Source organism: Pongo abelii, chromosome 4, assembly GCF_028885655.2.
Source record: "Pongo abelii isolate AG06213 chromosome 4, NHGRI_mPonAbe1-v2.0_pri, whole genome shotgun sequence".
Taxonomy (NCBI): Eukaryota; Metazoa; Chordata; class Mammalia; order Primates; family Hominidae; genus Pongo; species Pongo abelii.
This window is the reverse complement of record NC_071989.2, coordinates 188,623,299-188,647,674: the sequence shown is the minus strand read 5'-3', so window position 1 is coordinate 188,647,674 and position 24,376 is coordinate 188,623,299. Positions and strand designations below refer to the sequence as shown.

At 54.1% G+C, this 24,376-nt stretch overlaps 1 protein-coding gene across 5 annotated transcripts in view; it reads left to right on the top strand.

Moving 5' to 3' along the window:
• Window positions 1-24,324, top strand: part of TBC1D9B (TBC1 domain family member 9B) — a 43,700-nt gene extending 19,376 nt beyond the window's left edge. For 2 of the 5 annotated variants that reach the window (XM_003776729.5, XM_054556652.2), the window contains 16 exons: window positions 212-421; window positions 7,206-7,367; window positions 7,789-7,939; window positions 8,463-8,677; window positions 10,931-11,048; window positions 11,784-12,069; window positions 13,724-13,853; window positions 13,982-14,080; window positions 15,058-15,126; window positions 16,083-16,323; window positions 16,746-16,811; window positions 18,555-18,626; window positions 18,909-18,959; window positions 20,474-20,524; window positions 21,004-21,110; window positions 22,268-24,324. In XM_003776729.5, the coding sequence (XP_003776777.1) occupies window positions 212-421; window positions 7,206-7,367; window positions 7,789-7,939; window positions 8,463-8,677; window positions 10,931-11,048; window positions 11,784-12,069; window positions 13,724-13,853; window positions 13,982-14,080; window positions 15,058-15,126; window positions 16,083-16,323; window positions 16,746-16,811; window positions 18,555-18,626; window positions 18,909-18,959; window positions 20,474-20,524; window positions 21,004-21,110; window positions 22,268-22,948 (2,709 nt within the window). In that variant the 3' untranslated portion in view covers window positions 22,949-24,324. The remainder of the gene's footprint in view (window positions 1-211; window positions 422-7,205; window positions 7,368-7,788; window positions 7,940-8,462; window positions 8,678-10,930; window positions 11,049-11,783; window positions 12,070-13,723; window positions 13,854-13,981; window positions 14,081-15,057; window positions 15,127-16,082; window positions 16,324-16,745; window positions 16,812-18,554; window positions 18,627-18,908; window positions 18,960-20,473; window positions 20,525-21,003; window positions 21,111-22,267) is intronic. The other 3 variants (XM_002816316.5, XM_054556651.2, XM_063724559.1) reach the window with 3 other exon arrangements.
• Window positions 24,325-24,376: the final 52 nt, after the last annotated feature.

Below are 24,376 nucleotides of genomic sequence, written 5' to 3'. Positions count from 1 at the left end.
CATTGACAGGAAAAACGGAACATTAGAGGCACAGGCAGCTTGCTCGGGGTTACGTGCAGCGGGTGGCAGAGTCAGAATATGAGGGCAGTCGGGCCACTCACTGCATTGTGCCCAGGAGAGGACAGCTGCATGACAGTCTGCCATTGACAAAGCATGCCCAGCTGCAGGGCCTGAGATGCAGACACCCAAAAGAGTTCTTCCACCTTCTCAGGTGACCATTGTCGAAAAAGCTGACAGCTCCAGCGTGCTGCCCAGCCCCCTGTCCATCAGCACCAAAAGCAAAATGACATTCCTGTTTGCCAACCTGAAAGACCGTGATTTCTTGGTTCAGAGGATCTCTGACTTTCTCCAGAAAACACCATCCAAGCAGCCAGGCAGTATCGGGAGCAGGAAAGCCAGTGTTGTGGACCCTAGCACAGAGGTGAGAAGCCCCTTGGGAGCAGCAGGGTCGAGTTGGGCCCAGGAAGAGCCAGGGCATCCATCAGCCTCCCTGCTGGAGCCTGACCCCATGGTGCCTGCTGTGAGCCTCCGCCTAGGGGCGGATGTATCAGAGCTGGCAAGAGACCCCTAGCCCAGACCCACACTGCCCAGCAACATCACAGCCTCTCTGCACCCCCAGCCACACACCCGGTACTCCTCACTCCTGCTGGGCCCATTGCCCATGAGGAACCTTCTCTGGCCGTCCTTTCTGCGTTGCTGCTGCACTCAGAGCAAAGCCACACTGTGGAGGCCTGTACACTTCGGCTTTGTTCCCATGACCTTCCCTGCTAGGCGTTCAGGCTGAAGTTCTTGACGGTAGAACTGCAGTATCACTATTGTACCAGCAAACTTAACAAGAATTCCTTACTATCATCAGATATTGTATTCACACTTCCCTGTGTGCAAGTGTACTTTTCACGGTTTGATTATTTGAACTGAGGCACACGAAAGTCACACATGTCACTGTTGGTTGATAGGTCTCTTAAATCCCTTTAATCTATGGGCTTCTGTTCCACCTAGCTCTTGTTTATTCTTCCATAATATTTTGTTGAAGGAATTGATCACTTGTGCCATAGTCTCTCGTCGTCTGGTTTTGCTGACTGCATCTGCTGTGGGCATTTAGCAAGCTCCTGTGTCTCTTGTTTCCTTTAAGTTGGTTGAGCAGTGAGACTGAGAGCCGTGATCACATTCAGGCTCGGCTGATTTTGGTTCTGGCAGGTCTGCCTGTGGGCAGGCTCGAGGTGCTGTTTACTTTCAAGAGATGTCTGGCAACCGGCCACCTCTCTATGCTACTGTCAGTCATTGAGAATATGCCTGGATCCAGCTGCCAGTGGCCAGTAGCATGCTCATTCCATTCCTCCTTTCGTCTGGGAGCTGAAATTCTCCCAAAGAGGGAAGCTGACCCCAGGCACGGTTCATAGAGGAAAGGTGGAATACATATTTTACTCTTTCCTCTTACTCACCAGTTGTCAAAGTAATGATGAGTTGGTTTTCTAGTGTCTTCCACATGTGACCAGTGAGTTTTTTGGTTTACTGGAGTGCAGTGGGGCAGTTTTGGCTCACTGCTTTCTCTGTCTCCCAGGTTCAAGTGATTCTCCTGCCTCAGCCTCCTGAGTAGCTGGGATTACAGGCATCCACCACCACGCCCGGCTTATTTTATATTTTTAGTAGAGATGGGTTTTTGCCATGTTGGCCAGGCTGGTCTCGAACGCCCGACCTCAGGCGATCCACCTGCCTCAGCCTCCCAAAGTGCTGGGATTACAGGGGTGAGCCACTGTGCCTGGCCACTCCATCATTTTATAATTGATTCCTGTTGAAATGCGAGTATTTTGGATATATTGGATTAAGTCAAATATATTGTTAAAATTAATCTCAATAATTTACTTTAGGACTTTTCAGTGTGGCTACTAGAAAATTTACAATTACATTTGTGGCTCTCATCATCTCTCTTGGGCAGTGCTGGACTAGAGGGTGGCAAGAATAGAAGCAAGGAGGCCGGCTGGAGCCCATCACAGAAGCAGGGGCACAAGATGATAGACTCGAGCATCAAGGGTAGGAACAGTGTAGGTGGTAAGAAGGGGTCAGATTCAGGAGATACTATTGTGGTCAAATACACATTAACAACATTTACCATTAAGTACATTCACATTGCTGTGCCATCACCACCATCCATCCACAGAACTTTTTCAATTTTGCAAAGCTGAAACTCTGAACCCATTAAACAGTAACTCCTCAGCCCCTACTCCCCCAGCCCCTGGCAAGCAGCATTCTACCTTTTTGACTTTGAATTGAACTATTCTAGGTGACGCACATCAGTGGAAGCATATAGTATTTTCACTTTTGTGCCTGGCTTATTTCCTTCAGCATGATGTCCTCCAGGTTCATCCCTGTTGTAGCGTGCTCAAGACTTCTTTTTTAAGGCTGAATCATATGCCATTGTATGGATAAGCCACATTTTGTTCACCGTTGAAACTTGGACTGCTTCCACCTCATGGCTATTATGAGTAACACTGCTGTGAACATGGGTGTACAGATGTCTGTTTGAATCTTTGCTTTCAGTTCTTTTGGGGACGTACCCTGGAGTGGAATTGCTGGATTGTATAGCAATTCTATTTTTAATATTTCGAGGAACCTCTGTGCTATGCTCTATGCACCAACTGTGCACCACAGTTGGGGGCCAGACCACCAACTGTGGCATGACTCTGTGCAGACACAGAGCCAGTAGCTGTGCTGAGGCAATGGCGGGAAGGAAAAGGGGCTCTGATAGTCCTAAGAGCCAAGGAATCCAGAAGTCACCAGAATACCCCTCACAAGAGACTACTCAGCAAATGGAAACCTCAACAAGTGAATCTGAGAGACAGCCAGTGAAAATGGGAGCCGATTTCTCAGGCTCCAGTTTATAGAGGAGGCTTTTTTATTAATGGAAGCACAAAATCCTGCTTTATTTCTATCCACAGCTTTATCGCTGCCTGAACATATTATATGGCTGAGGAAAGATCAAGAATGTGAGGGAAACCCATGCCCTTGACAAAACCTTCTCTTCCAGAAGAAAAGAGCCCACACCAAGAAAAAAAGGACTGGGATTGAACAGAGCAGGAACACTTGGGGTAAAGGAGAAAAGCTTCAGATACAAGAAAGAGGTGGTCAATCCCAGAAAGTACAGGAGCAAGGGCTACACAGACCGACCACAGCAGGGGAAAGGCCCCTCCAGCTGTGGAGTTCAGAAAGCTACTCTGACCCACAAGTGCCCGTACATAGAACATCCTGCTGAAAGAACAGGAAAAGATGCTGATCACACCCTGTACAAAGATATTGTGGGGAGAAAGTGAACCAGATAACCTCCCACAGATAATGAAAGCACACCAGAAAAATATTCCTCCAGGCAGATGAAAACTGTGTCCTGATGTTTCCAAGTGATCTCAAAGGAATTAGAAAAACAACAGAAACTACTAAAGAATGATATAAATTAAAAATGTTTAGAAAGCTCAGGTTAAAAGTGACTAGTCAACAGAAAAATAGGAAGAGAGTTGACAGGACTCAGGAGGAAATAAGAAAAAAACAGATATTTCTGAAATGAAAATCAGGAACACAAGAAGAAAATACATTAAGGTAAATAAGGAAGAGATAGGAGAAAAATGGAGTCAGAGGAGACTCAAACAAATAGAGAAGAAGTTGTCCAGAGAAGGGATAAAGGAGTTAGGCAAAGAAGATCAAACTTATATATAATTGTAGTGCCATCCCACACCCTTCCCAGAAAAAAGCAGTGGAATAACAGATAATAGAAACTGTGATTCAGGAAAACTGATAAAATAAGCTTGAACTTGTATAGTGGAAGGGCACATTGAATGTCTAGAAAAATCAACACAAAATAGTTGATATTGACATATAATCTCATAAAACGATTCAATTTTAAAGATTAAAAAATTATTCCAGGCTGGGCACAGTGGCTCACACCTGTAATCCCAGCACTTTGGGAGGCTGAAGCAGGCAGATCACTTGAGGCCAGAAGTTCAAAACCAGTCTGGCCAACATGGTGAAACTCTGTCTCTACTAAAAATACAAAAATAAGCTAGGTGTGGTGGCACATGCCTGGAATCACAGCTACTTGAGAGGCTGAGGCACAAGAATCACTTGAACCCAGGAGGTGGGAGACGGAGGTTGCAATGGGCCACGATCCTGAGAGATTCCTCCTCAGAGAGGTATCAGACTTTGTGATACAGTAACAACATTTTAGAGTAACTTTTTGGTGGGGGTTGGGGAGGGTGTCTCCTGGAGTGCAGTGGCACAGTCTCAGCTCACTGCAACCTCTGCCTCCCAGGTTCAAGCAGTCTTGTGCCTCAGGCTCCTGAGTGGCTGGGACTACGTGTACGTGCCACCATGCCTGGCTAATTTTTGTATTTTTTGTAGAGATGGGGTTGAGATTTCACCATGTTGGCCAGACTGGTCTCTAACTCCTGACCTAGGGTGATCCACCTGCCTCAGCCTCCCAAAGTGCTGAGATTATACAGAGAAACATTTTTAAGATATACAGTAAAAGAAGCTGTGACCCAGGGATTTTATACCCAGCCAAACTGACCTTCAGGTATAAAGACCATAGGCTGTAAAGAACATGCAGAGGAGTTCAGGGGCTCCCTCAGCTTCTGTGGAGTCTGCTGGAGAACAGACTCCAGACAACCAAGGAGTGATGGAAGCAGCTTAGGCCTAAGGACTGATGGTAGCATTGATTATATTTAGCTGTGGAATTAAGGTTAGATAGTAGGAATAGAGGTGACAGTATATAAATGTTATAGTCTCTGATGATGGAGACGTAGTACAATCAAAACCTGAGATTAGGGAGGTATATGAGGCTGGGCTTGATGGCTCACGCCTGTAATCCCAACACTTTGGGAGGCCAAGGTGGGCAGGTCATCTGAAGTCGGGAGTTTGAGACCAGCCTGGCCAACATGGTGAAACCTCGTCTCTATTAAAAATACAAAAATTAGCCGGGCATGGTGGCACACACCTGTAATCCCAGCTACTTGGGAGGCTGAGGCAGGAGAATTGCCTGAGCCCAGGAGGCAGAGGTTGCAGTGAGCTGAGATCACACCTCTGTACTCCTGCCTGGGTGACAGAGCAAGACTCCGTCTCAAAAAAAAAAAAAAAAAGGGTCGGGGGAGGTATATGGAAAGTAGAATAAGCTCACTGATTGCCTTATTAATTAAAAATATACCCTTTTGATCAGATGTTGGCAGAGAGGGAGGAAAGTGGGAAGAAAAGACCTACTAGCTAATTTCAATATTGCTTGTAGTAGGGAATTGACATCCTAAAAAGAGAGGACTAAGGGAACTATATAATGATATTAGCATAAAATATTACAGTATAAATACACACTTTCTAACACAGGGAAAAAAACTTGAAAGGAGGAAAGGAGACAGATTAAGCATCTCTTTCAAGAAATTTTGTATAAAGGTCAACAGAGAGTAACAGAGGTAACTTTTGGGATGGCTAGAATTTTAATTGAAGTTTAACATATATATCCAAAAGTACACATACAGTGTACAACTGGATGAATCTTAGCAGAATGAACATAATATGTGAACAACACCCCGCCAAAGTGAGGGTGGGCTTTAGGGGAATAACAGTGCAATTCTGTGCTGGAGAGCGACTCCTGCAGAGAAGGCAGGGGATGGGGTCCAGGTGCAGGCAGGTGGGCGGGCACGAGGGCACCCGTGGAGGGCTCAGATTGTTCCCATGTTCTCAGTTAAACAGGAAGAATGGTTCAGTGGGATGCAAGGATGGCAGGTGGTTTTGGAGGTTTATGTGAGGTGGTTACCTTGGGGAAGCGGGGAGGACTGGACTAGGAATACACAGGATCCCAGGCAGCTCTGAGCGCCCACCTGAGGCCAGTGAGCCTGAATGTAAGGTGGGACCTGAGCCAAGCTTCTGCCGAAAGCAGCCTGGTCCCTGAGCTCGGTGCCGCGCTTGCCGTCTCGCCAGGAGCACACGTCTGCTGCACACCACACACCCGGCAGTCTGGCTCCTTCCCTGGCACTGAGATTTGTGATCCTCCAAGGTACCTCACAGCCTGTGAGCCCGTGTGTGTCCTAGTCGGTCCCTCTGGGGGAGCTCAGGTGGGAAGCAGGATCTCCAGGCAGGCAGGCAGTCTGCACTGGGGCTGTGCCCACTGGATTCAGGCAGCTTGTCGTAAACATTTGTTTAAGCGGACCCAAAATCCATTTATAACATCACAGGGGGCAGAGGGGTAGACTGTGGGTATGAACCTAGCAGAGTTCTCTTTTTTTTCCTTTTTTCTTTTATGTTAACAACAACTTTATTGAGGTGAAATTGATATGCAATACACTGTCCGTATTTAAGGAATACAGTTTGGTGCGTGCTAACATGTATACCCCCGTGAAGTCATCACCACAGTCAAGATCAGGGTCCTCAAAAAACACAGAATGTGAAGTGTTTTAGGAGGGCGCCCAGCACCCTGGCAGCTGCCCCAGCCCTGGGTGGAGTGGGACCGCGGCCACGGGACCAGAGCCAGTGGGAGAGTGTGAGGGGTAGAGAGCCCAGCCCAGGCCAGAGCCCACCATGGGGAATCGACCACCTGCCCAGCCAAGAAGCTCAGGCAGTCAGCTGGCCCTGGTCGAGCTGGGCTCTCCCCTACTGGACTTTGCTTTCTGCCAGGACAGCATCCCTCTCAGGCCTGCGTGGCACCATGATGGCAGCAGCAGACCTTGCATGCTCCCTGGGTTATCCCAACACTCCTGCAGAAGGGCCACTCATTTCCTTGGTAGCAACCGGGTGACGCAGTCGCCCCAAACCCACCCTGAGCCCAGACCAACGTCACAGGCCAGCACCCAGCCCTCTGTGCAGCCCAGGAAGCGTGGGCCCGAGGGTGAGCAGGGATGTGCCTCCATGTTAGAATAGGGCCTCTCCTGTCCTTTGCCTGACCTCCCTCAGAAAAGGGCCCCACAGGGTGAGCCCAGAACCCGCTCCCTGAGACTGACTCACTGGTGAGAGTGGGTTTAATTACTGAGGACTCGGTGTCCAGCAGCCAGAGAGGAGCTGAGGGCTGAGCTGCAGCCACAGCCTCCTGCCCAGCCAGACAGGCTCTTCGTGCACTGTTGCCCCTGTGGCCCTTCCTGCACCGGGCCCTGATGCAGCTCTGGATGGACGGGCGCATCAGAGGCCACCTGGCAGCACAGTTGTTAGGGCATCCCCTTCCCTGTTTTATTTTCTAGTCTTCCCCAGCTCCTCAGGAGGTGTCGGAGCAGCCCGCCAGCCCAGCTTCTCCCCTCAGCAGCCGCCAGAGCTTCTGTGTGCAGGAGGTGCCAACCGCATCCCAGGGCCTGCTCAAGCTCTTCCAGAAAAACTCGCCCATGGAGGACCTTGGAGCCAAGGGGGTGAGTCCTGAGCGCCGGCACTCCAGCCTCCGTCCAGAGCGGAGCCCTCAGGAGGAAAGCTGGAGCCAGTCCTGGGCCTGTGCCTTCCCTCAGGGCCCTGAGCTGACCACTGGGCAGTGCCCACCCAGGCTGCACCCTGGCAGCATGAGACGGAGCATGGGGGGTTCCGCTGACCTGCTCAGTGTGCTGTTTGCCACGGACTCCAGGCCTCTGAAGGGAAGGGCCCTCCCGCTGAGGAGCTGGTCTCCTGAGCCTTGGGAGGTGTGGCTCAGCGCGGCCTGGTCTTTCCCAGGAATCGTGAGGAAGGCCACACTTGCTGGCCAGCACTGTCTGGAGTGTTCACGAGGCTTTCGCCGTGGCCTAGGCCTCGGCACTCAGATGTGCTTCAGCCCCCGGGCTCCCTGATGCACTTTTCCCTCAGGCCAAGGAGAAGATGAAAGAGGAATCATGGCACATCCATTTCTTCGAGTATGGGCGTGGCGTGTGCATGTACCGCACAGCCAAGACACGGGCACTGGTCCTGAAGGGCATCCCTGAGAGCCTCCGGGGAGAGCTGTGGCTCCTCTTCTCCGGTGAGTGGGATGCAGCCACCCCCAGCCTCAGCTCAGCCAGTCAGCCCCCAAGCTCTCCCCATGTGAGCTCATCTGTCCTGAGCCGGCCTGGAGTTGGCCAGGCAGGAGCTCCCAGCTCTTTCACAAAGCCAGGAGCCGGGCTCTGGGCTCTGGGCTGTGGCCCGGGGCCCAACCAGAAGGAGCATCCCGAGGGACAGAGGCTGGGGGATGGGCACTCTGCTGGCCGGGTGGTGCCCTCCCGCCCACAGTGGGAGGGAAACAGGTCCCCTAGAGGCCTTCTTTCCTTGGGACAGGCTCTGACAGCATTCACACCCATGGTTTCTGGAAGAGGCAAGTCAGCCACTTGAACTTTCAGGTAGAGCAACCTCCCCAGGAGCACAAGGGAAACTTTGCCTCGCAGCTTATGCTTGACCTCAAGTCCCATCTCTCCTCTGTGGGGCACCCAGTGTCTCCAACCTGCCCTGTTACTGCCCCCAAAGTACCAGAAGAAGGACAGAGACAGCCGGCACCCGTGTCTCCCTAGGGGCCTGGAATGAGATGGTGACTCACCCCGGGTACTATGCTGAGCTGGTGGAGAAGTCCACTGGGAAGTACAGCCTGGCCACAGAGGAGATTGAGCGAGACCTGCACCGCTCCATGCCCGAGCACCCTGCCTTCCAGAACGAGCTCGGGATTGCTGCCCTCCGGCGGGTGCTGACTGCCTATGCCTTCCGAAACCCCACCATCGGCTACTGCCAGGTAAGGGGCCTGACGGGCCCAGAGACAGCATCTGCCACCAGAGGCTCACAGGAGCAGGTCCCTGTGGTCCCAGGCCTGTGTGGTGACCCTGCCTCGTGTCCCAAGGAAGGAGCCCAGCAGAAAAAGACGTAATTTAAAAACAGTATTAATTGCTCATCTCATCCCCATGCCAAATAGAAGTTGTCCTCTTTGTACTTTAGTCTGAGTCCCAGCAGCATTTGATTGTTTTATGTGTTTGGTAAAATAGGTATACAGAACATAAAATTTCCCATCTTCACTATTTTTAAGTGTACAGCTCAGTGCTTTAAGCGCATTCACACTGTTGTACACCCGTCACCGCCATCCATCCCCAGATCTTTTTTCATCTTGCAAAACCAAAGCTCTGTGCGCATTAAACATGCCCCAGCCACCATTAGCAACCACTGTTCTACTTTCCATTGCTATGAATTTGACGACTGTGTCTCATATAAGTGAAATAATACAGTATTTGCCTTACTGTGCCTGGCTTAGTTCACTTAGCATGATATCCTCAAGGGTCATCCATGTCATATGAATGTGTCAGAATTTCCTTTGTTTCTAAGGCTCAATCATATTACATAGACCACATTTTCTTTTCTTTTCTTTTTTTTTTTTTTTTGAGATAGAATCTCACTCTTGTTGCCCAGGCCGGAGTGCAGTGGCGCAATCTCAGCTCACTGCAACCTCCACCTCCCAGGTTCAAGCGATTCTTCTGCCTCAGCCTCTCGAGTAGCTGGGATTACAGGCATGCGCCACCACACCCAGCTAATGTTTTGTATTTTTAGCAGAGACGGGGTCTCGCCATGTTGGCTAGGCTGGTCTTGAACTCCTGACATCAGGTGATCCACCTGCCTTGGCCTCTCGAAGTGCTGGGATTACAGGCGTGAGCCACTGTGCCTGGCCAGTATTTCTATTTTTAATTTATTTTAAATTATTATTATTATTTTTAGAGACAGGGTCTTGCTATGTTGTCCAGGCTGATCTCAAGCTCCTTGGACCAGGGGATCCTCCTGCCTCAGCCTCCCAGGGCATGTACCACCATTCCCAGCTAATTTTTTTTTTTTTAGACACGGGGTCTCACTGTCTTGCCCAGACTGGCCTCAAACTCCTAGGCTCAAGTGATCTTTCTGCCTCAGCCTCTCAAAGTGCTGGGATTATAGGCGTGAGCCACCATCCACCATTCCTGGGCATTTTTTTTTTTTTGACAGGATCTCCTTCTGTTGCCCTCACTGGAGCTCAGTGGCATGATCATGGCTCACTGCAGCCTCCACCTACTGGGCTCAATCGATCCTCCCACTTCAGCCTCCTGGGTAGCTGGAACTACAGGTATACACCACCACGCCCAGCTATTTTTTGTATTTTTTGTAGAGACGGGGTCTCACTGTGTGGCCCAGGCTGCTCTTGAACTCCTGGGCTCAAGTGATCCGACCTCCTCAGCCTCCTAAAGTGCTAGGATTACAAAGTGTGAGCTACTGTGGCCTGGCCTATTTTTAATTTTTTGAGGAACTCCGTACTTCTTCCCCAGCAGCTGCACCATTTTATATTCCCACCAGCAATTCACAAGGGTTTCGTTTCTCCACATCCTCATCAACACTTGCTATATTCTGTTGTTGTTAGAGTGATAGGCATGAGGGTATCTAATTGTACTTTAGGTTAGCATTTCTGGCAGCTTTTGATTTTAAATCTAGGCATTTTCCTGGCCGAGTCATATGGCTTTCCGTTTGCCTTAAAGGTCTTGTTAGCAGCTAGGGCTGTGTGTGGTCCTAGTTCTGCACCAAGTGAGTGGCCTTGGTGTGGGGCTCTGGCCTTGTGGCTCACCTCCACATCAGCTTGGTCATACATCCCACCTCCAACACCCAACAGCACTCCACAGAAGTGTGATGTGTTGATGTCCACCTTCTCTGGTTTCCCAGTGCCTTCTGACCCAGTTTGAAGGAGGTGGCCGACTCTCTGTTCAATCAGTTTCCTACAAATTGCCTTTTGGCATTTCCCGGAGTTGGGTAGGGGCAGTTTCTCATTACCAGATGCCCAGCGCTCCTGAAGAGGCAGATTTGCTTGTAGAAAGAGGCCATTAATCTTCACCATGAGAACCTGAAAAATAATAAAAATAACAACAACAAAAAGAAGATCATGTGGGCCCTTGCAGGGAGGGGGTGGCTGGGAGGGGTGGGGAGAGACAGTTTTATTTGCTGGCCAGCAGTGCAAGCCTTCCCTGGCTGTCTCTGTACCCGGCAGGCAATGAACATCGTGACCTCGGTGCTCCTGCTCTACGGCAGTGAGGAGGAGGCCTTCTGGCTCCTGGTGGCCCTGTGCGAGCGCATGCTGCCCGACTACTACAACACCAGGGTGGTGGGTGAGTGTCCCCGGGTGCTGCCTCGCCTGGGTCTCCAGGTGCCTGCTGGTTCCACGAGGGTGGCAGCCCTTCCCAGGCCAAGCTCCAGGCTTCACGTGGGTTCCCTAGGAGTTAGAGGGTAGTATTACACATTCAGTGGTTTATAAAAGTCCCCTCAGAGCCTAAATTCCTATCCATCTAACTGTCTGTCAACTTTTTGATTATAGAAAATCTCAAACATCAAAACTAGAGCATATATATCCCCCACGTAACCTGATGCTCAACTTTACTGAACTCACATCCAGTGAAATCTGTTATTAAGTGGAAATGGACTTGCAAGAGTGTTTAATTAGGTTCATATTTAAGCGTGTTATCCTGTCCTTCCCCTGACGTCTGGTGTTTGGAGTTCCCGCTCTTGGGGTCCTTCAGAGCTGCATCTGTTCACAGTCATCAGGATGGGACAGAGTCACTGAGGGCGCTGTTTACCTCTCATGCCTTAGGGAGAAATCAGTATTTCCCCAAAATAAAATTCAAGTGTAGTAGAAGAAATAGTTATTTCGCCCAGTGGTTTGGGAGCTGTAGAGAGAAGACTTGAAGGGTTTTTTCGTCCTTGTTTTCTCCCGGCACTCCAAGTCTCCCTCAGCCCTCACTGCAGAGCTGGCAGGGCTGGAGTGGCCAGGGCTCGTAGGCTGCAGGCGAGGGCCCACCCAGGCCACGGGGTGGGCTCACCATCAGCCTCGCTCGTCCTGCCCGCAGGAGCCCTGGTGGACCAAGGCATCTTCGAAGAGCTCACGAGAGACTTCCTGCCACAGCTCTCGGAGAAGATGCAGGACCTGGGGGTGATCTCCAGCATCTCGCTGTCCTGGTTCCTGACCCTCTTCCTCAGCGTCATGCCCTTCGAGAGTGCCGTGGTCATCGTCGACTGCTTTTTCTACGAGGGCATCAAGGTGATCCTGCAGGTGGCCCTGGCAGTCCTGGACGCCAACATGGAGCAGCTGCTGGGCTGCAGCGACGAGGGCGAGGCCATGACCATGCTGGGCAGGTGACATGCCGGGTTCCTTCTCCTGCCGGGGGCTCACAGCAGAACCCCTCACCAGTCCTGGGCACTGTCCAGTCAGCCTGAAGTGACTGTGCCCACCAAGTGCCAGGCCGCAGCTGGACCCGGGGGCACTCTGGGGTCAGGAGGCAGCTCCTTTCTAGTGGGAGATGAAGCAGCATTCAGTGATAGGTGCCAGGAGGAGTAAAGCAGGCACTGCGGGCAGAGCACGCTGGCTGGAGGGCCGCCGCTCAGATGTGGGGTTGGGGATGCTTCCCCTGGGGGCAACCCAGAGCCAAGATCCAGTGACCACAGTTCCAGTTGGTGGCACAGCTGGGCATTTCATGTCCACCAGGTGGTCCCGGTCATACCTCTCCAAGCTCAGCTGCATTGCAGCCCCCACGCCCTGGAGGGAGCAGCCCTGCCCTGGGCCCGCCGGAACAGCTGGATGAGCTGATGTCCCGCTAATCACGCCAAACGCCCAGGGTCATCCCAGTCCCTCCACCCCCTCCTTAGTCCCCACATCCCATCTCTTGCAGATTCTGTCTGGGATCCAGCCCCTTCCCTTCAGCCTGCTGCCTCAGCCCAGGCCCACCATGCCCTTTCCCTGGGGTTCCCGTCTCAGGTCTTTCACCTGCCTGCATCCCAGGACTCTGATCAGACCTGGCCCTGCCCCTTCCCTGGGTCCTCTGTACAAAGGCACTGTCTGAGCCCCCAGCCTGGCCTTCAAGCCCCAGCCCTTCCTGGCTACACTCTGCCCTGCCCTGAGCTCTGTGCAATCCCACCCTCCTACATAGCATATTTGTCCGGACTGGAATGCCCCCAGCCCCCAGGAACAGCCTGAGACTCTGCCACTTGCCCGTGGCCAGGCCAGGTGCTGCCTGGGACTCTAGATCCAGCAGGTTTGTCACCTCCCTACTGTGGGCCTAAGTAGCTTTTGGTCCACACTGATGTTAAGATACTCAGCCTGTGGCCGGAGTCTGGGGCTGGTTTTCCTGCCCTTTCCTACAACAGGCAGATAGGGCCTCCTCCAGAGCAGGGGTCTGACTGGGGATACGACCAGGGCTGTGGGCATGGGGAATCAGCTATCTCCTCCCACCTGAGTGTCAGGCTCAGCCCAGAGACCCAGGGAGGCCATGAACTCTGGCGGGGCTAGGTCAGCTGACCGAGGTAGGGCTCCATCCCCAGGACTGTGTCCCTAGAGAAGCTGATTCCCTGGGCTGCAGCAGGCCTCCCCACACCTGACTTTCTCCTGCGACTCAACCTTTGATCCCTGAATCTTCTTGGCCAGGGTGAGAAGGTCCCACGTCCCCAGGGCCCCGCCAAAGGGAGGAAGCTCGTCATCCTTCCAACTAGGTAGGGTCTGGGGTTATAAGGTGTTCCTGCCCAAGGGACACCACCCCCCCGACTAAGAAAATACCCCAGTGTCCTCAGGGTTAGTGCTCAGGCCTTGTGGGGGGCACTGCCCTGTAGAGAGCTCCCCAACTTGCTGGGGGCGCTGCCGGGGCACACCTCTTCCCTCCTGCAGGGTGCCCAGTCCTCTGCACACTCCTTGTTAGGAGTCTGTGTAAAGATTGGGTCCCTCCGCATCACCCAGCTGTGGGAAGGAGGCTCCCTCTGCCTGGGCGTGGTCTGCACTGTTGTCCTCTGCCCTTTGCAGATACCTGGATAATGTGGTCAATAAGCAGAGTGTCTCTCCTCCTATCCCACACCTCCATGCCTTGCTGACCAGCGGCGATGACCCCCCTGCAGAGGTGGACATCTTTGAGCTCCTGAAAGTGTCCTATGAGGTCAGCACCCAGTGGGGCCAGTTTGGCCAGGCCGCTCCATCTGGTGTGTGGGTTGGGGTGGCTACGGGCAGGTGGCAGCCCTCTGCCCTGCAGTTGGCTTGATCTCACCAAGTCACCTCTGCCTATAGAAATTCAGCAGCCTGAGGGCCGAAGACATTGAGCAGATGCGGTTTAAACAGAGGCTGAAAGTGATCCAGTCCTTGGAGGACACGGCCAAGAGGAGTGTGGTATGGGTGCCAGCAGGGCTGGGCGGGGGCTGGGCCAGGGGGCAGCAGTGCCTTCTCCACAGAGCAGGGCGGGTACAGGGCTCCACCGCACCCAGTCTCCTACACTGCTTTGGTATGTACATCATGGTAGGATTCATGGGACCGGGATCCAGGGGTGTAGGTGGGAATGTGGGGAGAGGTTCCAGTCACTTTTCTCTGCTGGTGGATGCGTCACCGGGAAGCTTCTCAGATGGCTCCCACCCTGAAAGCCACATGCCCTCTGGGCCGAGCCCGCCCAGCCTGGCTGTCCCATGTGCTCCCTGCCCCACTCCCAGGTAGCAACATGCCGCCACCCTCCGCACACCCCAAATGGCGTGTGTGCCACAAGCTTCTGTTCTCATCTCTGGAGGGGCCAGGCCTTCCCTGCCATCCTGTGCTGCAAGACCTGTTCGTGGTCTCTGCCCCCAAAGGCAGGGACTTCCTCCATTGTTTCCACACTCCCAGCCCTCCTGCAGGCTTGTAGGACACTGTAAGGACATTGGGTCACAGCACCACAGACTGACTGCTTCGGCCAATTAAAGCAAAGGAGCATTGGCTGGCAGGTTCTCAGGCTCCTTCCACAGAGCTGCACCAGGGTCTCTGCAGGGATCCAGATGACGGGAGCCAAATGAGTATCCCTCACCCTGCGACCTCAGCTGCATGTTGAGGACAGAGGCTCCCCCATACCCATCCTGGGAAGGAGCCCGGAGTGTGAGAGAGAGGCTCCCCCACACCCATCCTGGGAAGGGGCCCAGAGTGTGAGCTGACTGGTGGGTGGGGGGCCAGGGATGGGCTGTGGGCCTCGCCCTCTTCTGAAGGGTCCGCCCTTGAGTGCTGGGCGACTGAGAGGGCGGTTCACACCCTTGCCCTCATCTGCTGAGGATGCTCTCACAGAGTGCCGTACTTCTGTGACAGGAGCTTGTGATCCAGCCATATACCCTGTTTCTCCTTCCTTCTAGGTCCGAGCTATACCTGTGGACATTGGTTTCTCCATTGAAGAGCTGGAGGACCTTTACATGGTGTTTAAGGTGACAGCTCAGAGCCAGGGCAGGACCCCTTCCTAGCTTCCTGCCAGAAAAGAAATAGATCTAAGAGTATCCTCTTAGAAATAGGGGATAGAAATAGGGAATAGAATAGAAATAGAGAAATAGATCTAAGTGCGTCCTCAGATGTAGTTGCCATGAACCTCCTGTGGTAGAATCGAATCCTTCTTGGAGTTTAGGCAGAACCTCTTAAATGGCAGAAAATCCATTCAAGTCATCTTACACAGAAGAGGGAGCACATTGCCCCTGTAACTGAAAAGTCTAGCAATGCACAGCTTCAGACATGGCTGGATCCAGGTGCTGAAATGTGCCGTCAGGCTCCCCCACCTCTGATGTCCTCTGCACTGCTCTTCCTACACCGTGCCAGGACTGTCATCACAGCTCCAGGGTCATACTCTCTTCTCAGTAATCCCAGTGCAAAGAGAATTTTTCTTTCCCTTGTGCTTTTAGCAAAAGACCCAGCCTTAATGGTTGGAATGACTGCCTTTCTGTTCTTGTTGCCAGTTCCCATCCACCTCTCCAGCTGCCTCAGGTTCCGTGCTCAAGGTGGCCGCAGCGCTGTGGCCCTAGTGTCACAACAGTTGAGCCAGCTCTGCCCGCCTCCTAGAGAGGTCATAGGAGGGAGAGCAAGCCTCAGGCCTCTTGTTTCCCTGGAGCCCTGCCAGGAAGGCTCAGCCCTTCTCTGGGGCCAGCAGACCAGCTCTGCCCCCTGCAGGCTGCCAAGGACTCTGTCTCTCAGCCAACCCCCTCCCCATCTGTTAACAAGGGGCTGATGATACCCTGAGAGTCTTCGGGAGGTGTTGCAGTGTCTGGCCAGTGCTTACCACCCCAGGGCTCCGCAGGCTTGGACAGAGGGGGAGGGTAGACACACCACCAGCCTAGGTGTCCCCTCGACCCACGGGCTTAGCGGCTGGGCCGTCTCACCAGACCGTGTCCCACAGGCCAAGCACCTGGCTAGCCAGTACTGGGGGTGCAGCCGCACAATGGCCGGCCGTCGGGACCCCAGCCTGCCCTACCTGGAGCAGTACCGGATTGATGCCAGCCAGTTCCGGGAACTCTTTGCCAGCCTGACACCCTGGGCCTGCGGCTCCCACACGCCTGTGCTGGCAGGGCGCATGTTCAGGCTCCTGGACAAAAACAAGGACTCGCTGATCAACTTCAAGGAGTTCGTGACGGGGATGAGTGAGTGCCTGCAGGGCCCACCAGGGGCCTGACCCTCCCTCACCCTTTCCCAGGAAGCCTCCAAATGCCAGCATCTCCTGTCTGTCCCCACTGCAGCAAGTAGGGGGCAGCTTGAGCCCCTGGCCCTAGATAGGGGAAGAACAGTTTACCCACGGGAGCCGAGATGGGGTCCAGCAGGAGCCTTGCCCGCTTCCCTCCCTCATGTAGTCTGGGGCTGCTAGAAGCTGGTCTGCCAGCCCCAGGGAAGGGCTGAGCCTTCCCAGCAGGACGCCAGGGAGACAGGAGGCCTGGGACTCACCCCGTGACCTCTCCAGGAGGGAATTGGGCAGCACAGGCTGTGAAGAGGGTCCTACTCAGACCCCCTGGAAGGGGCTCTGTAGCCATCTTGCCAGCCCCAGCCCCCTCCCTGGCCTTCTCCGCAGGCGGGATGTACCACGGGGACCTGACAGAGAAGCTCAAGGTGCTCTACAAGCTACACCTTCCCCCAGGTGAGAGCCTCCTGCCCACTCTCCCAGCCAGGGTCTCCCACTTGTCCAGAAGTTCAGCTGCAGAGGACAGGCCTCTGTGAAACTGTGAGGCCTCGAGGGGGCACAGCGGCTCCGCAGGCTGGAGGTTCACATTGGAGGAGAGAGAGCGGGAGCTTGGGCACCTGACAGAGGTCTGAGAGCAGGGCCTTGGCCTGGGAAGGGACATGGAGGAGAATCCCATGGGTGACCGGGCACCACTGGGAACAGAACTCCCACCGAGGAGGCAGCTGGACCCAAAACCCACGAGGAGGGTCATGAGTGGAGCTTCAGGGCTGGAACTGAAACTGCTGCATTTATTTGTCAAGTTTCTTAAGGGTTTATTCCCAGAGGTTCAGCTAGAGAATCCTGTCACATGGCCATGAGGAGGGGCCACTTCTCTCTGGCCTCTCAGTGGTGCTGTAGCCTAGCGGAGCTACATTGGCGACAGGCTGTCTGCACAGGAGGGAGGGCTCAGCGGGGGTGGCTGCATGGACAGTGCTCCAAGGAGGGGTCATCTCCCTCATCACAGAAGGAAACAAAGGCGCAGGCAGGTGGAAATCCTGGGCCGGGCACTCTGCTGTGGCTGGACCTGCCCCAGGTCCCTGCTGTCGCTTCGCCATCTGAGGTCAGCAGCTGCCCTCAGAACCGACCCCGGGGATTTTTAGAATACTGGGACTGAGCTTCACCCGAGGAGATTCTCATCCGATTGCCTGTGATGGGGCCCAGACCTGTGGTTTTTAAAGCTGGCAGGCCATTGCTCTGTGCCTCCAGAGCTGAAAGGCTCTTGACACAGCTGTTCTCGTTTGTGGCTGGCTCACCAGAGAGGCCCTGATAGGACAGACCCCACTGGGCCTGGGTCCCAGGGTTGAGCGCATGCAGGGCTACCCTGAGACTCCTAAGACTCCTGAGCCTCCTCAGCCTGCTCTGCCCTGTCCCGTCCAGACACAGAGAACACTTGGGCTGTGGTGGGCTGTGGTCCACACCCTGCTACACTCACCCAGGACCATGCGATCCGCAACCCTGGGTACTGCTTGGTGACCTCCAGCAAAGACTGCACTGAATGAGGCAGGTCAGCACGCACAGCGCGGCACGACCTCTGAGCTACCCAAAGGGAGAGCAGCAAGTTGCCTGTGCGTGGCTGGTTCCTGCATGCCCATAGGAGCATGAAACGCCCCCAAAGGGCCCACTGGCCAGATGGTCACTGGGGCAGGAGGGCAGCTGCCATTCACTGGACTCCTAATTGTGTTGATTGGATTTTTACCTGGGACATATATTTCCTTTTCAAACACAATGTCAAAGTCAGGAAAGCGGCTGGACGCAGTAGGAGGCCCAGGTGGGTGGATCACTTGAGGTCAGGAGTTGGAGAGCAGCCTGGCCAACATGATGAAACCTGTCTCTACTAAAAATACAAAAATTAGCTGGGCGTGGTGGTGTGTGCTTGTAGTCCCAGCTACTTGGGAGGCTGAGGCAGGAGAATCACTTGAACCCAGTAGGCGGAGGTTGCAGTGAGCCAAGATCATGTGACTGCACTGCAGCCTGAGCGATAAAGTGAGACTCCATTTAAAAAAAAAAAAAAAATGCTGAGGAAAGTAACAAATAACCAGAACCAATCATCACCATCAAAACTATTACCGGGCACTGTAATGGGCAGGTGCTGGGGCTGGCCAGGCTCGTGGGCGGGGAAAGCAAGCCTCTGCCCTCACTTTGTCTTCTCTCCAAGCACAGCTCTGAGCCCAGAGGAAGCCGAGTCAGCCCTGGAGGCGGCCCATTATTTCACAGAGGACAGCTCCTCAGAAGGTGAGCGGCCACTGGAACACCTGACATGCCCAGCCAGCGCTCTGCAGCCACCGCAGCCTTCCTGTGGGGCTCGGGCAGTAGCCAGCAGTCCCACCTGGGCTCAGGGAGCAGGCCGCATGGGGTTCTTCCCAGGGGACCACGGGCTGGGCCCTGCCATGCTGGCGGGGGCTGGGGTTCCCCCTTGTGGATGTCCTCACTCCTGTTTCTCTTGTGTCTCTGTCTTCCTGGACCTTGGCTCCTCCCCCGTCTGCCCCTCTGCCTCTCCTCTGCTGTCCCTTCCAGCATCTCCTCTGGCCTCAGATCTGGATCTTTTCCTGCCCTGGGAGGCTCAAGGTCAGTCCCTGGAAGGCAGGGGCACCCCCTGTACCTCCTAACACTCTCCTGCACTATCAGGAAGCCTGGAAGCTCTTTGTCCCAGGGACCCCTCTGGGACTTCATCCTCTGGGGCATAAGTTCTGAGAAGGACCCAGAACCAAGCCACTCCTCTGCACCGCCTCCGTGTCTGCTGTGGGTGGGCAGTAAATAAGGCCCCCCACACTAGGTGCCAAGCAGGCCCAGGGCACGACCTCCACAGCCACATGTTAGAGATGTTCTGTCTTCATGTGAGTAAGAAAGGAATACAAAATGCTATCACTGGAGCGTGTGAAAGACACAGCGTGGCTGAGTGGATGCTTTCCTAGGAAAAATCTTCATGTTCCACGTCACTTTTTTTGTTAAGGAAAAACACACGTGTTGAGTGCCTGTTAGAACTCATCCCTGTGCTATGTTTAAAGCCTGTTGGGAGCATCTGATCCCAGGTGATGGGCGCATTCTAGGCCCTGGGCTTTGGCAGTCGAGCTGGTGACATGCAGCACACTTGCAAAACCGACCATAATGCCACCTGGTGATTTCACGTGGGGGATAATGTACACCAAAGAACCGACTCAAAAGAGAACCAAAAATAGCGTGTACCAAGATGCCCATGGCAGTCCTGGTGACAGTGGCAGAGGCTGACTTGAGCTTGAGGACCTTGATTTCAAGGACAGAAACTACAGAAGCAGGTACACCTTTTGTTGTACGTGGAACCAGCAGGCCACCCTAGGCTTGTCCCACATGCTTCTGGGAGCGGCATGTTGGTGCAGAGCCCTGGCCTCAGACCGCATGTGGCCCCCAGGAAGCAGGGCCTCCATTCCAGGGTGAGATGCCTGAGCCCAGAGAGGTGTGCCCTTCACTGCCACCACACAGCCAGCCAGAGCAGCTCAGAACTGGGGTGTTGCCGACCTGCTTGAGGTGCCCCCACCAGCCACACTGCCTTTGGGGAACAGCTCCAGGAGAGCTGGTCGGCTGCTTCTCTCCCCAGGTGCATGTTCCCACGCAGGGAGTATAGTGCGCGCCAGCTCCGGCAAATGTCCTCTCCGAAACGCTGCGCTGAGCACAGGAGCTGTGCACAGACAACCCCTCAGTAACAGGCACGGCAGGCACGGTTGGAAGGGGTCATTAGGGTTCCCCTGAGTTCTAGCAGGAACTATAGAATTCATTAGTCCTCAGACTGGTCTATAGCCCGCATCATTGTTCACTTCAAAACCAGCATGTTGAGACTTGTATTCATTTGAAAAAAAGGAATTGAGGGTTTGGCAGCTTTTATTTTAACCTGACCAAGTGAGGGAATGCTCAGGCCCTTGCTCTGGTGCCATAGGGCGGGGCTGGGCGGGCCAGGCAGGAGGCGTGGCATGGGGGACCTGCCCCCCAGGGCCTGGCCTGGGGCTGGCTATACAGAAACACAGACTACATCTCTCAAGGACCCCAGGAGCTTGCAGTCCCAACAGCAGAATGTTATTCATGTTCTTTTTATTTTTGCGTTTGTCCAGAAGCACTACCACAGGAAGAGCAAGAAGGAAGTGGAAGTGAGGAGAGAGGAGGTACAAGCCATTCTCTGCCGCTGTTCTTAGAGACCCCAGCGTCGAGGCACCCTTGCTTGCCGGTCTTTTCCCCAGTCACCGCCAGGGAGCCCCCTACCCCGGGAGATGGCGGATGCGTCCCCTGATCAGGGAGCAGGCCTCGGGATGCACAGGAGGCTCCACGCTCTCCCCCAGCCCCACGGGCACCCAGCCAGCCCTCTCTTGCCAGCTTCTCTCTAGCTGCCCTGTGACTCCTCATCTGAGAGAAGAATTGTGGATCATTGCCATCAGCTTAGGTCCAACCACTGCAGCAATTTAGGGGAAACCTGTGGCTGTTCTGGGTTCTTTTCCCATGACCGCCTTCCCAAATGCCAGGGTGTTTTATAAAAGGTCCCGGTGACTCCATGCCAGAAAACACCCAACTCTTCCTCTCCCTGCTGTCAGCCCGCAGCCCTCTCTCTCACATGACAAAGATTAACGTCTTCCCTCCTATCCTGCAGAGGGGAAGGGGACCAGCTCTCCGGACTATCGGCACTACCTGCGAATGTGGGCCAAGGAGAAAGAGGCTCAGAAGGAGACGATTAAGGATCTTCCCAAGATGAACCAGGTAGGCTCCACTGGAGCCCACAGTAGACATTTCTGGAGAGTTCTGACCAAGACTGGGCCCTGATATCACAGCACCCACACTGCAGCATCTCCTCGTGGGTGGGAAGGCTCCTCCCTGCCTCTAGAGCCCGTTAGTCCTGGTTGCCAGTCAGTGATGATTCCAGAAAGACAAGAGGCCAGTTGCTCCAGGGCCTTGTACAGGGGCATGTTTCCAGATTGAGTGTCCGTGAACCAGGAGCCAGAGGCTCATAGGCTACCTTTGACAAGATACGCGTTCCACGCCATGCACCCTGCCAGCCCTGCCCAGGGCTCTGCACACGCAGGCTCACATGCACCCTCCACACCCACTCTTCATTCACTGGTCTCGCAGATCAGGAGCGTGGTGTCTTGCCAAGGGTCTCACAGCCAGAAAATGGGAGACCCCAGCTTCAAACTGCAAGTGTTGAGCCAAAGGCAAGTCTGGAGCACCAGCCTGACCATGGCCCTTGGGCCAGACCCACAGCCTAGCTGTGCCCAGTAGGGGAGCCTGCAATCTGACCACTCCCCCGGCAGGCCTGGAGAGTGGGCACCACGTGCGATAAGGATTCTTCCCATTCTTGGGCCAGGGGGGCCTAGACGTGTGGCTTAAGGACCTAGCACCCACCCTCCCCAGGACCCCCCTCCCCAGGATCCCCCTCCCCAGGATCCCCCTCCCCAGCTGACCCAGGCTGTACTTTCCTCACCATCACCTTCTAAAGAACTTCATTCAAGGGCTGAGTTGAGGTTGCTTCTGATTAAAATCAAAAGTGATTCTAAAACACAACGGAGAAGTCCTTGTACTGACTGGATTTAGAGTCGTGGTAGAAATCCATCTCCCTGTGCCAACAGAACGGACCTAGAAACAGGGAGGCTCCAGGTCAGACCAGCACGCTCTATGTGCTGAGAGAAAGGCAGCTGGAGGGGAAAGCCTTTTGAAGAGCTGTGTGGCCTTGGTCGAGCCGCTCTCCCTCTCTGAGCCTGTGTCCTGATCTGTGAGATGGGACTGATGAGGCTCGTGGAGATGATTAACAAGATGGCAGCCAACATCCTTAGGCTGGCCCTTGTCATCAGTTTGGCTAATATGGACCGCATCTGACTGGTCTTTTACCATCTCCGTTCTTCTGTTTTTCTCCTTAAAAGGAGCAGTTCATTGAGCTGTGCAAGACGCTTTACAACATGTTCAGTGAAGACCCCATGGAGCAGGACCTGTACCACGCCATCGCCACCGTGGCCAGCCTCCTGCTCCGCATCGGAGAGGTGGGGAAGAAGTTCTCGGCCCGCACAGGCAGGAAGCCCAGGGACTGTGCCACTGAGGAGGACGAGCCGCCAGCACCCGAACCGCATCAGGATGCAGCCAGGGAGCTTCAGCCCCCAGCTGCAGGAGACCCCCAAGCCAAAGCAGGCGGAGACACACACCTCGGGAAAGCCCCACAGGAGACCCAGGTGGTCGTGGAGGGAGGCAGTGGCGAGGGACAGGGCTCACCCTCCCAGCTGCTGTCTGACGATGAAACCAAAGACGACATGTCCATGTCCTCATACTCGGTGGTCAGCACGGGCTCCCTGCAGTGTGAAGACCTTGCAGACGACACGGTGCTGGTGGGCGGGGAGGCCTGCAGCCCCACAGCCCGCATCGGCGGCACCGTCGACACCGACTGGTGCATCTCCTTCGAGCAGATCCTGGCCTCCATCCTGACGGAGTCCGTGCTGGTGAACTTCTTTGAGAAAAGAATGGACGTTGGACTCAAGATCAAGGACCAAAAGAAAGTGGAGAGACAGTTCAGCACCGCCAGTGACCATGAGCAGCCTGGAGTTTCCGGCTGATGCCTGCAGCTGTGAGGCCTGACCCGAGGTGTCATCAGTGGGGCTGGCCTCATCTCCTCCTGCCTTTTCTCCCTTATCAGTTTCTCTTTAAAGGTGTGCCCCTCCTGCTCTCCCAGGAGCAGTGAGTTGTGAATGGAAAGAAGGCTGGTGCAGACCCAGCTGCCTTAGACAGATTCCCTGGGCCTGCATCTCCTGGCGCCGGCTGCTTCTGGGCCCAGGAAGAGGCTGTGGCTCCCACCTTCCTTATACCCGGTGGGAGCCCGCCTAGCACCAGCTGCACCTGCCTAGCGTTAGAGGCTCTCAGATCTGCCCTTGCTTGCCTCATACCTCTGTGCCCCGCACTGTGGCCAGGCCAGCTGAGTCCCTCCATCCGTGGATGCTTTCCTGCAGCTATGTGGTACAGGGGTCATTCCTGCCTCTTGGTACCAGGCTGGGGGGCATGTGCTTGTTGGGCACCAAAGTGATTGAACCCTCAGGTGCTCTCCGGGAGCCTGAACCTCCTGACTGAGGAACATGGGCAGAACATGTTTATTGCACAGGGTGGGTGCTGCGCACAGGTGTGGCCGTACACATGCTCTCAGCTCATCATCCTTTCCAGTAACTTTAAAAGCACATCCCTCAGGTCCTGATATATGTCCTTGGATTCATTTCACTTGGCTAGAAATTACACTGTGCTCAATGCCTTAATAAATCCCTGAAAGAAATAAAACCCACTGTGTGCAATGCCTTGCTGTGGCCCCCAACCACTGCTTAGGCCTCCCAACTTCTCCCCAGGCCAAGTACGGGGCCCTGGCTGTGTTCTGGAAGTTCAAGACACTTAGTCCTCCACAGTGGGTGGAAGAGTGCAAGGCCTGCCAGGTCAGATGGAGAAGCAGAACCTGCTGGTGCAGGCTGGGCAGGTCCTGACCAACCTGCATCAGGGGATGCCCTGAGCTCCACAGGTCTTCATGGGCAGGGGTTGTGGGTCCTGGTGAAGGAAGTGTATCCTCAGGCCTGGGCTGTAGCAAGCTGTCTGCCCTTGGGTTCAAGACCCAGACTGTGGAGCCAAAGGTGACCGCAGGGGGCCCCAGGACTGAGCCACAAGGATACCCTCACTTTGCATGAGGACCTGAAACTGACCAGTGTCCAGTGTTAGCCCCCACATGGGGCTGCTTTTGCTTCTACTAAAAGATACAGCAGTTACCCCCTTATCCACAGGGGATACAGTGGATATCTAAAACCAGACCCCCAGTGGATGTCTAAAACCGCAGATAATAACAAACCTTATACATACTGTTTTTTCCTATACATACATACCTGTGATTAAGTTTATGAATTAAGCACCTTAAGAGATTGACAACAATAACTAATAATAAAATGTAACGGTTATACTGTAATGAAAGTTGTAAATGTGGTCTGTCTCACAATATCTTCTTGTACTGTACTCAT